The 17,178-nt window shown below is 46.1% G+C and overlaps 1 protein-coding gene across 1 annotated transcript in view; it reads right to left on the bottom strand.

The window, feature by feature from the left end:
- Positions 1 to 17,178, bottom strand: part of RALGAPA2 (Ral GTPase activating protein catalytic subunit alpha 2) — a 94,136-nt gene that overhangs the window by 40,841 nt on the left and 36,117 nt on the right. The window contains exons 25-36 of the mRNA XM_058019506.1: positions 13,220 to 13,348; positions 12,315 to 12,443; positions 11,585 to 11,643; positions 11,178 to 11,286; positions 10,555 to 10,665; positions 10,150 to 10,218; positions 9,852 to 9,989; positions 9,216 to 9,402; positions 7,699 to 8,470; positions 7,369 to 7,440; positions 6,289 to 6,412; positions 5,307 to 5,462 (exon numbers count right to left, since the gene is read on the bottom strand). Coding sequence (XP_057875489.1) covers positions 5,307 to 5,462; positions 6,289 to 6,412; positions 7,369 to 7,440; positions 7,699 to 8,470; positions 9,216 to 9,402; positions 9,852 to 9,989; positions 10,150 to 10,218; positions 10,555 to 10,665; positions 11,178 to 11,286; positions 11,585 to 11,643; positions 12,315 to 12,443; positions 13,220 to 13,348 — 2,055 coding nt within the window. The remainder of the gene's footprint in view (positions 1 to 5,306; positions 5,463 to 6,288; positions 6,413 to 7,368; positions 7,441 to 7,698; positions 8,471 to 9,215; positions 9,403 to 9,851; positions 9,990 to 10,149; positions 10,219 to 10,554; positions 10,666 to 11,177; positions 11,287 to 11,584; positions 11,644 to 12,314; positions 12,444 to 13,219; positions 13,349 to 17,178) is intronic.

The raw sequence follows: 17,178 nt of genomic DNA, 5'->3' as shown, positions 1-17,178 counted from the left end.
GAGCCTTTAGAAGGAAAAACTTTCACTCCTACGTATTGGTGACAAACTGGACCCCTCAGTCACGAGAGAAATGTGGCAAAACCAACACACTGTGAAAACATTTTAAAAGTTACAACTGTGAACTTGGCTTACAGTTCATGCTCCAGCAGAATGAAGTAAAGCTCAGTTCCCAGAAGAGCTGAGACTCTCAGTTTATTTTAAATTAAATAGAAGATAATAATGCTGTTTTATTTATACCCATGAATAAAGGTAATTTTAGCTCTGTTTGAAGAAAACATGAACCATTTTTATCTTGGAAAAACATGGGAACATGAACAATACTATTACTAGAGCTTCTTATATGTACAAAGCAAACAGAAATTGCTGTTCTTGTGGTCACCTTGATATCTGTGCAGAAGCTTAGTAAAAACAAAGCAACACACAAGAAAATACTCACATTGGGAATGTCACAAACTGACACATACCAAAGGCAGCAGGAATTCACCCACAGGACAAAACCCTGATCTCACTCTCTGTGACCAGCTGCAGCCAGGTCACCTCCAAAGTGATCAGAAGGGAGATGTCAGGTTTAGTCAGATACACCCCAAAACCCATCTGGGTGAGCAGACCTTGTGCACAGCAGGTCCCAGATGCTGAGGATGCCTGGCCAGGCTGTCCCGCTCCAGGATGGGCCCAGCTCAGCCCAGCTGAGCTCAGGGAACTCCCGCCAGGGATTTGGAAGTGCCCATGTTTGCCAGGCTGAGCCCAAGCCAGCTCTGGCACTGGCTCCCCTGCACAGAGAGCCTGCAATGGTGGCACCCAGCAAACCTTCCTCTGCTGAAGGAAGTCCAAAAAATAAACATGGAATAAATTCCATAAGGCAATTTTGTTGCCCAGGTGTGGAGAGCAGCTCACAAACGCAGCTCAGCTCTTCTGAAGAAAAGGCTCTGTACTGTTGTGCCTCCTATGGCTTCTGGGGTGAGAAACAACACATATTTCTATAAAAACAGCCAAGAAAATATGTCCAAATACTGCTTGAGGGACCCTTTGTAAAATCCCAAGGAACTGTTCTGATAATAAACAGTTTTTACTGATATTGTACTGATATTGCACACTTCAGAACAAAATTCAGTGAAGAAGGGAACTTAGCTGAACCAACACTTGCTGTGCTCATGATTCTGCCACAATCCCCAGTGCATGACAGCAACTTGTTTCAGAGCTTGAGTTACTGCCCTTGTTTTGAAGCCACACATCCTTAAGCACCACAGTTACAAGGTATAACGTTACAAGGAAAAAACTGGCATTAATCAAAAATATTTGTTACTGAGAGGTAACTCCATTGATAAAAAGCCGTTACAATAATCTCATCAGTGACAATAAGCCAGCTGCTATTTTCCTGGGTTGTTTATTCAAAACAGCAGCTGTGGGGCAAACTCAGTGCCCTGAAGGACTTCAGCAAGAAATGTCGAAAGCCCCATGGTAGATGCGTGCGGAGCCAGAGCTCCAGGCTGTGCTCCCATCCAGTTTAGGGGTGGGGGGAATAAAGAGATAAACTACATTAAAAAAATCCCAAAGCAGACATGAAATCAGATTGGCTTTAGAAGCAAACCCCAACAGCAGTGTGGAGTGATGTGCACACTGAGGGAAGGCAGTGTGGCACTGGCAGTGTCCACCCCTGTGCACAGGAATTTTTGGTGGGCGCGGGAATTGGCCCTGGTTTGGTAATCAGGGTGCTGGGACACAGCCCCAGCCCCAGGCATGGGTCAGCCCTGCTGTTCCTGCCCGGGGCTGCACTCTCCAGCTCTGGGAGGGCAGGGGCAGCTCCAGCTCCAGCCCCAGCCCTGGGAGGGCAGTTCCAGCCCTGGGCTCTGTGGGTGACACTGGTCACGGTGCACACCTCCGGCATGACCTCCTTTCCCTCCTAATTGCATTACACAGCCAGCTGGCCCCAGAGAGGAGTCGTCTGTTTGACTGAAGAATTCCTGCTTTTGGGGAGGCATGGCTGCTACTTTTGCTAAGTAACAGTGGGGCCTGACATCCCCATTGTCTGGCTGACTGTGTGCCCATCCTAAAATCTAAGTTTTATTTGTAAATTAAGCAAGAAACTTCCTGCCAGAGCAGGGCTGCCTGGAGACTGATAATGTGTGCCTTTCATTCCCTTTCACTCTCACTGTATCACTGCCAATTTGTTTTTCTGCTGCTCGCCAGCCCGAGGCCATAAAAGCCTTGTAAGACATAAGTGCAATTATAGTCCTGGAGTCAAATGAATTGGACAAATCCAATAGCACAGCTCTGTCCCCACTCTGCAAACCCCTACAGCAGTCAGATTAGCTGCTAAAAATCTAATCTAGCCCCAGCTAACAAATTTCTGCAGCAAAGGAGCAAGAGTTCAGTATGGGGTTGCAACCAGATTTCTGAATTGAAAAAGTTCTGCTCTGACAATGGAGAAGATGAAATAAATCACTGGGAAATTCGGCAGCACATCTTTAAAGCGTTAAGCACAATTTGAGCAGAATGAGACAGGGACTGTAGGATGCCATTCCTGGGATTGATTTTCACTCTTGCCGCAAGACAGGCAGATAAAGTTTGGAACCAATGATGCTGAGCCCTACAGCAGCAAAAGAGACCAGCTGAATTTTGTTTACTCCACTAGGAAAGATTTCTGTCAGGGCCAAGACTTATTTGGAGAGGGGTTTTTCTTTCTTCTTTTTTTTCCTTTTTTCCTTTTTTTTTCTTCCCTCCTGAATTAGCAATATAATGTCAGCATTTACCTCCAATAAAAAAATGCAGACTGCAAATCACAGCTCTACTGCACAAAAACAAGGGGCCAAGCTCATCCCCAGTGGAAATGCACTTATTCTGGGAAATTCATACCAGAACTTAATTTATCCTTGCGTTCAGTAAAAAAAAAGAACCACAATAACATATTTAAGTAAAATTACTACATCTGCTGAATTCCCCAGCCCCCAGAATTTGCTGTGGCAAATTCCCCAGCCCCCAGCTTTGCTGTGGCTCCCCAGGGCAGCAGGTGGTCAGTCCTTCTGTTCAGCTGGGAGTGTGCTGATAGGGATGAAGCCTCTCTTGGTCTGAAGCAAAATAAGCAGAGAAGAAACCTCAGCAATCACAAAGATTTCAGAGATTAGAGGGACCTTAGATCCCAGAGTGAGGGCAAGAAAAAAGAAGCTGTGGCCCCCATTGCATCCTGATGAACTTTTGTCTTCCCAGCACCACTGTCCTGTATCACCAGGTACAGTTCAGCTGTAGGAGCAGGAACTGAATGAATGCCATGGGCTTCCATCTTTCTCTCCACACTCCCATAAAACAAAAGCATTGATGGCAAGAAGTAATAAATATGAAGTAAGACATAATCTTTTTAACCTGGCCATTCTGCCCCAACAATGTGAGGCAAGGACCTAAGCCCAGAGAGTTGTCCACCTTCCAGAAAGTGCAGTGCTTCTGAAATGCACCTTTTCTCCACTCACAGCTGCAGGTCTGCAAAATCTGTCAACAATCCTTGCTGATCTGCACAGAACTGCATGTGTGCTCACAACAGAAGCTGTGACAAACTGCATGAAACTGTTGTGAGTGGAACCATGGATGACTACACACTGAAAAGCCTTCTGGAAGTAATCTGATCTGAGCCACTCCTCAGGTCCATGAGCCTGCTCAGAGATTTGTCCTTCACTGGAATTCCCAGTCTGATCCCTGCAGGGTTCCATTCCTAGAGCAGACCTCAGGTTTTCTGAAAAGGTCCCAGAGCAATTCCTTTGCAGTTATTTTCTGCAGACAGCATGTGCTGGAGCTGGCCTGGTTTCCTGGCACTACAAAACTTGGAGACTGACAGCTACTAAATGCTTTTGGTTTCTGTTTCTCAGAGAAGGAATTCTCTTAGAGCAAACACAGGGAAGACAAAGAGAATAACGAGACCCTCAGTGCCTGTGATAACCCATAACATAGATGAAAATAAGGAGAGTAAGTGGACTGTTTGCAGCTAAATCCCTTTCTTCTCCTTGTGGTAGCTCTGCCACACTATGCTCTCCTCTCCCAGGTGATGAATTACTCAACAGCCAGACCATATCCCAGTGCCTTTGCCAGGCTTCCACAAAACCCAGGACTTGCAAGGGAAGGTTGGACTAAACAAATGGCCATGGTTTGTGTAGGAAAACTAAGTCTGGGAAAGACATGGCAGCAGTTCTCAGACATGCACAAGTGTGCTGCAAAATAATCTGCCCTTCATATCCATGTGCAACAGGATAAGAATCAATGGGCTTAAATTGAAGCAAAATAGGCACTACCAGAGATTTTTTTGTGGTACAAGAAGTGGAGCACAGGAGTATGGAATATGTTGCCTAGGGCAATTGTAAATCATTCATTTTGGTCTAGCAGCTGGACAAATACTGGTCAGGAATAATGAAAATACAAACAGTTCTACACTGGTATGGTCACAGAGATTCTACAGCCCAGTCCTACACACCACTACCTCACTGCTCCTTCCCGAAGCACTCAGAATACTTTACTCCATAGCCTTGCATCCATGAAGAGGAATGCATCATTTTGCTGATTTTCCTTTTTTCAAAATGACAGATATCACAATGAAAAAGACAAGATCTGATTTTATTACAAAACACTGGGCAATTTTTCAGAACCAGTAATCAGAGATTCCACCTTTATATTTCAAATTAAAACACACATCATTCTGAAACCAACTGGATGGCTGCTGCAGCATTACTGATGCATGCTAACAACCTCTGCAGGACAAGTTACCCATCCTAATTAAAAAGCCAGAGATTTCATTTGCCCCAAAAATCTTTGAGTCTAAGCAGCAGCTGGCAAACAGCATAACCTGAAATCGCTCCTTGCTAGGAAAGATGAACAATTAAGTACCAATACCAACAGACTTTTGGGCTGAGTTCTGGCTGTCTGAAGCAGAGGCTGCCTGTCAGACTTGTGCCTAACTGGCTGCTGCCTTGAACTCTGAGCTGGCTGCTTGGGCTCCTGAGCCTGTCAGCCCTTTTTCCCTTCACTGTTCCCCATAGGACAGTTTGATGATGCTGCATTTGGTTGCTTTGTTCTACCAACCTACAGCAGTTTTGGCAGGCAGACAATGTACAAATGAAATTATTGCTAATATTATTACCCACGGTGGCATTTGAGGCTACCATGGAAATGTTAATTGTGTTTCAGAACCCAGAATTTAGATGCCATTTAATTCAGCCAGCCCAGCTGCAGAAGCACCACGTGGCAACGCAGGCACAGCCTGCCAGGACCAGTCAGCTAAGGCTGCTTCCAGCTCTGATTTTGATGGAAACACCCTGCAAAGCCTTTACCTTTTTGGTCAGTGAGTCATCTGAGTCGGAGGGCATCCTGGTGGACACGTGGAAGATGATCTCCACGGTGGAGGTGGCGTAGTAGGGCGCGGTCTGCCCCGTGCTGCCGTTGCGCTGCAGGCCGCCCATGAACCCGCCGTGCGTGGACAGGTCGACCTGAGGGAGCCAAAGGCACAAACAGCAGCCACCTGAAAGCACTGACACATCACCAGGATTTGCTTCTCTATCAAGGTTAATGAAATCACCACCCTAGGTTTCTGTAGCCAGACAAAAAGAAGTCTTTCCATCCCAGACAAAAAGAAGTCTTCCCCCACAGCTCTGCGATCTTTCCGTTAGATTTGTCTTTCCCGTGCCTGTATTTGACATTTACTGAAAGCAAATCTCTCTGAACTAGGTTCTGAGTCATTATCTATCCAGCTATTTTACCTTCCTCCAGCAAACAGCAGCAAGGAAACAACAGCATTCTGCCACAGACTGCTGGCTAAGGGCTCTGTGGGGCTGGCAGCTCCCACTGCCAGGAGCATCACAAAAGGCAGAGAGAAAAAAACAGAAAAACTGCAAAAGAAACTGAAGATTTGTACAGAAAAAACACCCTTAGAATAAATTATTCCAGAAGTTCATTCAGAAGAAACACCTCTCTGAAGTCAAGCCTGAGTCCAAAGGTTTGTTTGTTTTCCCAACAGCACCAGCCTGAGGATGCTGCATCTCGCTGTGGCACTTGGATCCTTAAATGTGACATGCAGCTACTCTGGATTTCCCAAACACCAAAACATCCATGGCATTTAGATTATGACACACCATTTTGACAAAGCAAATTAAACTCACACATGTCATAAAGAACTCCTGTGCTGAGTGTGCTCTGACGATGGCAAAAGCTAAAAGCAGCTAAGCATCAGTGTGTAGCAAATTTTTTTTTTTTTAAATTAAAAACTGCATAAGTGTCCTCAGCAACAAGGTAGCTTGTCTAAATTATGGCTGTTACCTCCCAGCCCAGCCCAGCCACAAAATCTTCATAGGCCTGGCTTCCCCTGGCGTTGGCCAGGATGGAACACTTGTCCTCCTGTCCCTCAGCGATGTAGAACACGGCGATCTTGTGAGTCTCACGACTGCCACAGGGTAGAAAAAGAAATCAACATTAAACAAGCTTCAACTCAAAATTATTTTTCAGATCCCCCAGCACTCCAAACAAACATATGACCCACATTTAGCTCTGTGTGTCAATTTCTTTTATGCACACAAATACATCAGTCACTTTCAGATTTCCTCCCCCTTTTTGCCACCAAAACCTCACTGCAGAGACACCCCAGCTTAGAGAGCAGAGTCAAGCCTGGTCCTCCTGTACATCAGCCACAGAACTGGTGGCCAAATTCTAATTACAGGGTTAATGACTCAGATCTGTGCAGCACTGCAGAGACAGTGAGGTGGCACAGGTGTTAATGGGAGCATAATTTGACGTACAGAATTTTAATTACAGGGTGATGACATACTAGGCAGAAGAGGCATTATTGACTTTCAGACCCTGGGCAAAGTTTTACAAGGCTGACAAGGACAGTTGGCTTATCTGAAAACATGCAAAGTGCATTTGATGTAGAAACTCAGAATTCTGCAATGCTTCAGATGTTTTTCAAACAGCTCTATGTCAAGTAATGAAGAGAAACCCATAACATGCAGAACTTCATTCTGCCACTTCCTGGCTGGGGAGCAGTTCTGGATGGATCACTCCTCAAGGCATTGCTCCTGAGACAGAGATCACTGTGTAAAAAATACTGTTTTGTATCAGCTGTACCCAGATCACAATCAATGTGATTCCCTCCCCTCTCAGCTAAAGCAGACTTGAAAAAAATCTCTTATTCTTTGCCACTGATTTGGAGTTCTCTGTACACAGAGAATGTACCAGCGCAGGTGGCTTCTCCATTCAGGCTACAGAACTCTGGAGAAACAAACAGTCCAATTTTCATACCAATATTTGGATTCAACAGGAATGAAGTTTTGGTTCTGGTGACTCATTCTTCCTTGGGAAACACGAACCTTATCACTGGTGTGCTCAGTACACATCACCTACCATTGGCGGGAATCCAGATTTTTCAGCTCTCGCAGCAACTTTGAATTTTTCTTCAGCAGATGAAAGCTTTTCCTAAAAATAAATAGGAAAGGTTTGAAGGCAAATGCAACACAATGGAGGCACAGTATTTCATCATCCAAACAGCTAAGAGAATTAACATGACACAATTTCTTAGAATTATTGTTGTGCACAATCTATTGGTGTGTATTATGAATCATCACTGAAGTTCAAAACTCTGCTCTTACCCCCAGCTGTATGATCCTCATTTTCTTAAGTGTGTCAGGGGTAAAAAGTGAGGAGGGTACCCTAAGAATGTTCCTCTCTCCTTACCTTCTGTCCCAGGAGTTCATTCCCAAGTCGTTCAGTAGCAGCCGACAGAAATAGAAGGAGGCCTGGGGCTGGACAGGAGGTGGTGGCTCCTGGCGGGCCACGCTCATGCTGCAGTCCGAGCTGCACTTGAGGATGAACTCCCTTTCCTGGGCGCTCTGCTGCAGCAGGGCCTCGGTGATGGCGCGCTCCTGCTCGGCGCTCATGCCGCAGGGCGGCGGCGCCGGCTCGTTCAGCTTGCGCTGCGGGTGCGGGAGGCACTCGGGGCTGCTGCTCCCGATCCTCTCCAGCAGCTGGTCCAGGGCGTCCTCTCCCTCCTCCAGCTGGGAGCCATCGCTCTGGGAAAGGCCCTGCTGCTGCTGTGGGTCTCTGGAGATGGCAAAGGCGGCGGCCGTGCTGCGCTGGGGCAGGCAGCCCTCCAGAGGCCCGTACAGGACCCGGCCATCCCAGGAGTACTTCCCTGAGATATCCCGCACGATCACCCGCACGTCCGACGGCGGCGCCGGCTCGGCTCCCGCCTTCTTCTCGGCGGGGATCTGGAGGTAGGAGATGAGGGTGCTGTCGTTGAACACGAAGAGCTGCAGGTTGGGGCTGCGGAACACTTCCGAGCACAGCTCGGAGGACTCCACGTAGGAATTGTCGTGGTTCTCGCTCAGGAGGCTGTGGAGGATGGCAGGGCCCCCGCTGAGCGGGTAGTGGCTCAGGTGATTCACCAGGTGAGTCATGACCATCCTCGCCGTGAGGGGGATCAGCTCCAGATTCCTCCTCCTCTTTTCTGAAACCATTAAGGAAAACACAATGGATCAGTAAGAGCAGCAAGAGGCAACACAAAAGGAGCACCTGCAGATTTCTCCCACTTTGCAGCCCTATGTGACCTGCTGATCCTTCCTGTTCAAGGAAATATTTCCAACAGCTTTCCAAGAAATCCTACCTATTCCACAGTTTTATTTTACTTCACCACATCCCCAGAGCTATCAGAACAGGAGGGTGGCACAGCAGAAAAGCCAAGGCAAACCAGAGATGTCACTGCAAAGCACTGCTCCTCCATCCCTGGCAGGTGGAAAGTGAGGCAGGGAGAGACCTCCTGGATGCTCAGATGGCCCCCTCAGCCCAGGCACATCCATCAGGTATTTCCTTAAGTGACTTTGCTCTGAGCTACTGCTGTGCCTCCATTTCTCCCATGAGAATGTTACTCCTTTTATGGCCAGAAACCTCCTCATTTCTAGGTTTTTTCATATTCAGCGTAAAACTATTTATCTGTGGTTTACAGTGTTTCTCCTTCCTTTTACACCTTCTAAACATAAATTTGTTCTAAGGAACAGCATTGGCCATGAACTCAAATATCCTATCACAGAAGCAACCGGAATTCATCCAGAGAGAGACGTTCCCAATTCTGAAGGAACATTTGCTACATGCAGTAAGGAGAAGCACGTTTCCAAGGCAGAGATGGTGCCTGGAACTCTGTTTCCCACTGCTGCACACACATGCTGGCCCAGCCCACACTCTGGGCACGCCTTTACCTTCAGCCACGGTGAGCAGGTCACCCAAATCGGTGGAGGAGGGGCACTGGGCTGGCTCTGAGGAGCTCCTGACGTTCCCCAGGGGCAGGAAGGGGTCGTAGTCAGAGGAGGAGAGGTCGGCCAGGCTCAGCACATAGTGGCTTTGCTGTGTGTAGGTGCTGGAGCCATTGATGCAGCAGTGCAGGACCTGCAGGGACATGGAGCCAGTGACAACCTGGGACAGTCCCCAACACACCCAGCGAGCAGGACCCCCAGTTCTGACACACTACACAACCCACCCGTGTCCAAATTCAGCATTTCTAAATCAACAGTCTCCATCTGCACTGATTCTGTGCTTTTAACAGCTTGCTTCAGGGCTTGTTCTGTATTTTAACAGCCCACTTCAAATAATCCAAATACTACTGCAAAGATTACTTTGCCTGGCTTGTTGTTTTAAGCATTTTACCTTTGTCTTCACCATCCTCTGTCTGTTCTACATCTCTAATCTTATCTTCTTAACATTTTCCATTTGTAACTTCTCACCTGGATGACATGATTTTCTAGTGCTCTACAAAGCTGCTTCTGTGCCATCTGGGTGTGTGAAAGGCATCTTCAAACAGCCAGGCAGAGCAAATCACCTTCTTTTCCCCTACTCACTCTGTAAATATAATCCAGCAAAGGAGCTCTGGATGCATGTTGATCCTCCACAGCACCAGCAGACACAGGCTCCAGCAGCATTTTCATGGGCAGTGCCATGCACCAGTCCAGCAAGCAAAGCAGCAGTGAAACTATGAACTGAACAAGAACACGGTGCTTAGGTACACTCTATTAAATTCACCCAGACTTTAGGGTATGAATTGGAAAGTTTAAAATTCAGCTCTGGTTAGGAGCAACCTCATTTAAAACCTCCCTCAAACAGCACAAGGAATGGAGACAGCTCTTTTCAGTGACACACCTTTTTATCTGCTTCCATGGAGGAGTATTCAGCACCGGGCAGGAGGAACGCGATGGTGGCCACCAGGATCTGCAGACAAACAAACAAGTGTCAGAAAGGCACTCAGCTTCTTCCTCTGCAGAGACAGACCTTCCACAGAGTGTGAAGACAGTTCCACAGGGCGTGGAACAGGTTAAGTTCTCATAGGAGCACCCAACTGCCCGTGCCAATCAATGAGAACATTTTACTGAGCACTATGCAAAGAAGTCGCTACAAACAAGAGACCTACACTGGTCCAGGGAGTGTAGGAAGTACCTCCCTCACAATTAAAAAAAAGCAGTTAACAAAATCACAGCAGCCCAATGAAGGGATTAAGACAACTTTACATATGATTTTCATACAAACATTTTAAATAATCTGACGTACTTCCGTAATTTTCCGGCACAGGGAGGATTCGTACTCCTGAAGCTTCTGCCAGTAAGACACCAGCAGCTGAAGGACATCACAGGCTACCTGAGCTACCAGCTTGTTGGAAAACTGGAAGAAAAAAGGTGATTGAAAGCCAAATAAAATACTCAGATACAATACACTGCATTTAGATTTTCTACATTTCATTATTTTGCATCTTTGCAAAGAATAGAAAATGTTAGTATTGTGAGATCACATGGTCAGCATTAGGAACCAGCAGGTTTGACACTCACTGTGTGATCTTTTATGTGAGTTTGCTGGGGAAGGAGTCTATAGGCACACAAGCTGTTTTTGCAAATATTCTGCACACTTGTACAGGACACCACAGCAGCAGCCTGTGCCTCAGATTATGAGTGATTATTTGCAAAGTGGAAATGCCTTTTTTTTCCCAAAGCACGCTGATCAGAGCCCACCCCAGCAATACTTTCAGTGTCACACCTATGACATTGATGGCTTTCTTCACATGGGGGTGGCTTGTGCACTGAATTATTTCAACGCCTCAGATTATCAGTGATTATTTGCAAAGTGGAAATGCCTTTTTTTTCCCAAAGCACGCTGATCAGAGCCCACCCCAGCAATACCTTCAGTGTCACACCTATGACATTGATGGCTTTCTTCACGTGGGGGTGGCTCGTGCACTCCGTGAGCTCCTCGCAGATCCACACGCCGAGGCCACAGATGGCTATGCATCTTTGGGAAAAGGAAAAGAGAGCTGGGCAGGAGATTTAAAGCAATATTTAGGGGTAAAAAAAGGAAATAAATGCACAAAGATGAGATCTCTCTTTCCCCTCCAGCACGACAGGCCAGCACCTTGATGGTGCAGAGTAAGGCTTAACCTCACAGGACCAAACCACAAGGCAGCAGCAGAAGATAAGCAGCAAGAAAGACTTTTCCAAGCCATAAATGGTTGGACTTGATAATGTTAAAGGTCTTTTCCAACCTATCCAATTCTATGATATTTTCCCATTTCTTTTACTCAGTATTTTACCTTGCAGCTTCACATGGCTCCTCTGTGGCATTCTTCAATAAAATATTTATGAGGCAACACTAAAATAACAAAATAAATTAGAATAAGCATCTTTTTCGTACATCTACTTTAAAGTTGTTGAATTTGGACAGTTACAGGTGAAGTGACTTAATTCCCCATCTGTTGCTAAAGCATCTTTACCTCATGCCAGTTGTATTTTGTCAAGGGAGAAACATTGATTACAACTCAAACATACAGGCCCTTGAGGACAAATCAAATCAGCTTACAACTAATGTACAGGCAGCAAGAGGAAATCAATTCATTTACAGTGTCAAGGGGCAGTTACAAACAACAAGTGGTGGTCACTCCATACAAACTGTAGTGTTCAGGCTCTAACCAAAATATGTCATGAAAAATTTAGTGTATTATTTAGTACACAAAGCTGTCTTAATTTTAGAAGTAAGACACCTCCAGCAACTCTCCAAGGCCTGATGAAGAAGCAAGAACAGGAGCCAAGCATGTGAAGGGATTTCTGCATTCCCTTTGGTTCTGCCTGCTCAGGCCACACATGAGGAACTCAGAGATTCCTCCCCAGCCATCCCTAATTTTGAGCAGTGGATCACTGTGGTGCCTCACCTTTATCAAAAGCAACAGAGGTTTGTGTGAGGGCAACCACTTGGGCAGGAATGAAGTCACTGCATAGGGAAATCAGGTTAGGCTACCTAAGGATTTACAATACATGTGGCTTTACCTTCAAATCTGCACTTCCTGTGATGCTCTCACCAGCTTCTGAGATGGGTCCCAGCTGTGGGATTCCTTGGTAGGTGTTGGGAAAGCACACAAGAGCACCAAGGATGGTGTGAGCTTCAGAGCGGGGAGCCTGGCGAAGGGCAAGGCAGAAATAGTCACAAAAAAAAATAGGTGATATCAATGTGCAGAGAGATCCCTGCTCCAACAGAGCCATCAAAAGCACCACAGCACGAGCTATAAACACATTAACTACTGTGTATATGTTAAAAATGCAATGCACACCCAGTTTTATGCACACAGGAGAAATGAAGAGGGTGTTTTGGTTTATGGCTTTTCCCTGGAAAACTGAGCATCCATTTCTTATTAGCATTTAAGCTTTGGATCAACAGGAAGGCTGACTAAGCTATTTAAGAGCTGATGGAAGAAGAGTGGCTAGATAACCATTCCAGCTCTGCTGTAACAGGAGAGGGCTGTGGCCCTGCACAGGGCCACCTGCTCAGCCACACAAATGTCAAGAGCAGCAACAAAAGCCCTGAGCCCGAACAGACCAAAAGGTCTCCCGTGAGCTGGTGCTTCACATGCAACAGAGCTTTCCTGTCTCTCCCAGAACTGCCAGACCTTTACCTTTATTTTGGCAGCCCCTCATTGACTTGCTATTTGACTTATCCTTCGATAATTTAATCGTTTAGAGTCACATTTCTGTTAGTGCTGACATTTAGTCTGAGATGCTGCCTCACCCTGAGAGTTCCCTGCTCTCTCTCAGTGTCTGCTCGCTGCAGTAGCACTCAGGGGGCTCTACAGGCGTACAGGACACGCCTTCCTCATGCTTCAGCCTTTGGATCAAACACCTCTGTTGCCTTCTCCCAGGATTTCCCAGCCCAGCTGTGCCGAGCCAGCCGCGCTCACCTCCGGTGTGTCCGCGCTCAGCACACGCGCCGCTGCCCCGAGGAAGTCCCCGATCAGCATCGTGAAGCCAGGCAGCCCCAGGAAGAAGAACCACGGCAGGCAGTGCTTTATGACAGTGTTCAGGATGTCCTGCAAGAGAAGGCATCTGTGAGAAAAGCCAGGACACCCAAAAACAACAGTGAGAGTATCAGAAGATTTAACTTTGAGGTTTGAGAAGATTTAACATTGAGGTTCCCTAGTCCCACACTGATTGAGGTGCAAATTCCCAGAGCAGAGCACCGTGTGCAAAGTGACCTCCATGAAATCATGACCTCCCACTTCAGGGGTGTGGAGTAGCCAAAGTGCATTTGGGATTTTGGTAACATTTGTACCCCTAAATTCCTGTTCAAAGCCCACACCACCATTCATGTCTCTTCACGCCTAAACAAAACCATTGTTAAACAAGACTTCAGAGTGAAGCATCCAAACACTGAATGGACATAAGATGAAGCACTGCAGCAGTCCAGAGGACTGAGTTCCTCAAATCTCTCAGAATTCCACGCCACAAGAAGATGAGCTGCCCCTCCAGGCCTTCTCCCTGCTTCAGGTGCCCTGAAGGAACGGAGCAGCAGGCCCAGATTTGTTTGCCATCACCCTGTGGTACAAAACACATTCCAGATAAGCCTTTCATCTCTAATCCTCCCACATTTTAAGTCTTCACAGTCTCTCAAAAACAGAGCAAAGTTCCTATATTTGGGTTAAGATTTCTTCCCTGCAAGCTTTCAGCAGGTTTAAAATTAGGCATAAAATCTATATAATCCTTTACCTGCAACACTGTATTTGCTGAAGAGTTACATCAACCTATTTCTTATACTGAGGAGATAATTATTTTCCACTCAATAAAATTTTGAAAAGTTGCAAAGGAAAACCCTTTTCCATGTCCATCCTTACTGGTTTCATGATGTGTCAAAGACAGCCTGAGCTAGAGACCCCCATAATGTCCTCTCAATCTCATGCAGAAGCTAAAGCTGACAAACACATGCTCAATCTCTACAGCAGAAGCTTAAGCTGACAAACCAAATTTTCTCTTCAGAGAGATGCTTGAACATCACCATTTTCTCAAAGCCCTCTGAAGACCTGCACAGCTCCTACTTCGTGTTCCACTAAGCGTTTGCAACACCAGTATCCTATGAAGAAACTGCTATATATTCAAATAAACAGTATTAGTTTTTAACATAGTAGCAGATAATGCTTTCACTTTCCTGAATAAGATAAAATGCCACTCAAGTTAATGTTTAAACTTGTTTTAATCACTTCCTTTGATACATTTTAAGTCAATATGGGTCAATGCAAACATTGAGAAGCAGAGCAGATGGATGCAGCCGCTCATAAAGTGGGTGGTAAACTCTCGGTCGGCGCAGAACAAAGGACATACCTTGTTATAATTAAGGGCTGATTAACGCTCCGTGCTGCTCCAGCACAGCACACCTGTACAGCAGGGCCAGGTAAGGCTGGGCTGGCCCTGAGCAGGGCAGCAGATGGGAGCAGGCTGCTGCTGACATGTGCCACAATAAAAGAGCCCGGGCTAACCTGGCCGGCGAGGCGGCACAGGGAGCTGCTCCAAACAACTGCATTAACTCCTGTCCTCACCCCAGAGCTCCCATCTGTCACACACCAGGACATGGATCCCTGCACACAACACTTCTCATAGGGAGGCAAGGAGAACCACAAAACATTACTGTCACACACAAATCCTGTGACAGCACACATGGTCCAAAAATGCTGCAGGGATTTACTTGCCAGTTACGAGATGCAGTGATACTAAAAAGAAATCATTTTCCATTGAGAGAAACTTTCAAAAATTCCCTTTGAAAAGCTCTTGAAGCAGTCCTTAGCTTCCCTTCAAATTCCCAGTGCAGGCACACACACCCAGAGGGAAGGCACAACACACGTCTCCCAAGGGAGGACAGGAGACAAACCTGTTCAGCCAGGCTCACCCCAGACACTGAGCACATCACCCTGGGCATTTTGGGTCACTGCACCTCAGCTGGGGCTGGGCAGGCTGTCCCCTGCCTGGGGAGGGTCAGCACCAGCCCAGGACAGCACTCACAGGTAGCCTGCCAGGCGTGTCCCCTCTCCCAGTGAGCAGAGAGCCCAGCTCACAGCACCACAGGATTTGGGGCAGCAATCTGGGGGCTCAGGGAGCTTATCAGCAGAGAGAGGCTTGTGAGAGGGCGAGGGAGCCAGGACATCTGTGCTATCAGTGATAGGGCAAAATCAGGTAATTCAAACAGAGCCGGGCTTCCTTCCCTCCCTGCAAACGTAAACTCCGGGTAGCAGCTCCCAGGCTGGTCAATGAATCACTTTAATTGAATGCTATGTACACAGCAACTGGAAAACACAAGCCATAAGAAAAACATATGGTGATGGCCGTGGAAATTGGTTTACTCATTCTGCACAGTGTTGTTGCTTTACTTCTTTCATAATTGACCTTTAGAACGATAAATGTGTAAAATAATTTTGGTTTATTATGGCTCCAAACCTTTCAGCAATTACACAAAATGAAAATTTAAAAGGAAGTATTCATTCTGGAAGCATTTCCATTGTTTACATAATTGCACAGCTATAATTTAGTGTTCATGTTGTTAAAGAAAAGTGAAAAAAAGGACCATTATGGACTATTTCAATTCAGAATGATGCTCTGTGGTGTTAAAGCTGGGGAAGAGGGAAGAGGAGGAGGCAATCGCATGCATGTCCTTCTCAAATGCATTAACCCTATAAATGGCATCATATATCAGTGTAGGTTAATCTAGTAATTCAAATTATAAGGTTGTAAACATCCACTGAGTAAGCGAAATAAATATATGCAAGTTCACTGAAAGGTCAATTGCAAAAATATTCTTCACCTAATTTTTGTTGAAGATTTTGCAGATTACAGGTGTAACCAAATAGCCTGCCAGCTGCCTTCCTCATGTTTCCAATTGTCCCTCCACAGGAACAACATGGATTTTTCACTGAAAGTTCACTCTGTTCCTCACCAACAGACACCTCACTGGCAGTTGAGATCTATGGCACGGGAAAGATTATTAATTTACAGAAGGCTTAAGACTTCCCTTTTCTACTTTAAAGGAACAAATTTACTTCCATTTACGTATGTCAAGTTTTCCTACCTACCATGAAGATTCAGGTAAGAGTTAACTTGTCAAAAATTAAGCTGCAACACAAATTTATTAAGTATTTTGACAACCTCAAGAGACCCAGGATTAATTTATCAGAAAGCTGCATTTCAAGGTGCCAGGTAAAACCAAACCCCAAAATAGTTACATTTTATACCCCAAGTCCCTCAAGGCTGGAATATAACAGAGGGAGGTTTTTTTTAATTTCTCCCATTTTGGAGCATGTCTGATACTTTCACAAGTGGAGAGAGCAATAGGATAAAGGACTAGAATAAATATTTTGGTTTGTGCACACACAGAGCATGCAGTGGATGCAGGTACAAGGGTGTGGGTGCTAAGCCATGGCACTGCCTGGAAAGTGGAGGTGGCTTTGTGCCCCCACACACATCAATCCCAAGTGCCTGTGGCAGCACTGCTCCAAGCTCTGACAGACCACAAGAGCAGAATTTGGGTGGGATGGAAGCTTAGGAAGGACAAATGAATTACAGCAAAATAACAGAAAAGAACAAAACTACCAAAATCACTCCAGAGCGCACAGCTCCTGCAGTTGGCAGGACCTGGTTCCCCCCTGCTTCCAGTCAATCTTGCAGCTTTTTTATCCAGCACTTCCCACTCAGCCTGGTCTGGGCAAGCAGAGGGGGATGTGAGAGTTCCTATGAGACCCTGGCATTTGGACTTTTGTTTGTCCCTACTGGAAACATGCTGTCTGTTAACACTTTTTTCAAAGCACTCAAAGCACATAATGGGAGCACACAGGCAAATTTTCCACAGGAAATGAGATAAGGGGTGGATTAAAAGAGGGAG

This window comes from Melospiza georgiana, chromosome 3 (assembly GCF_028018845.1).
Source record: "Melospiza georgiana isolate bMelGeo1 chromosome 3, bMelGeo1.pri, whole genome shotgun sequence".
Taxonomy (NCBI): domain Eukaryota; kingdom Metazoa; phylum Chordata; class Aves; order Passeriformes; family Passerellidae; genus Melospiza; species Melospiza georgiana.
Note: the sequence above shows the minus strand (reverse complement) of the source record. Positions and strands in the feature narration are given on the sequence as shown.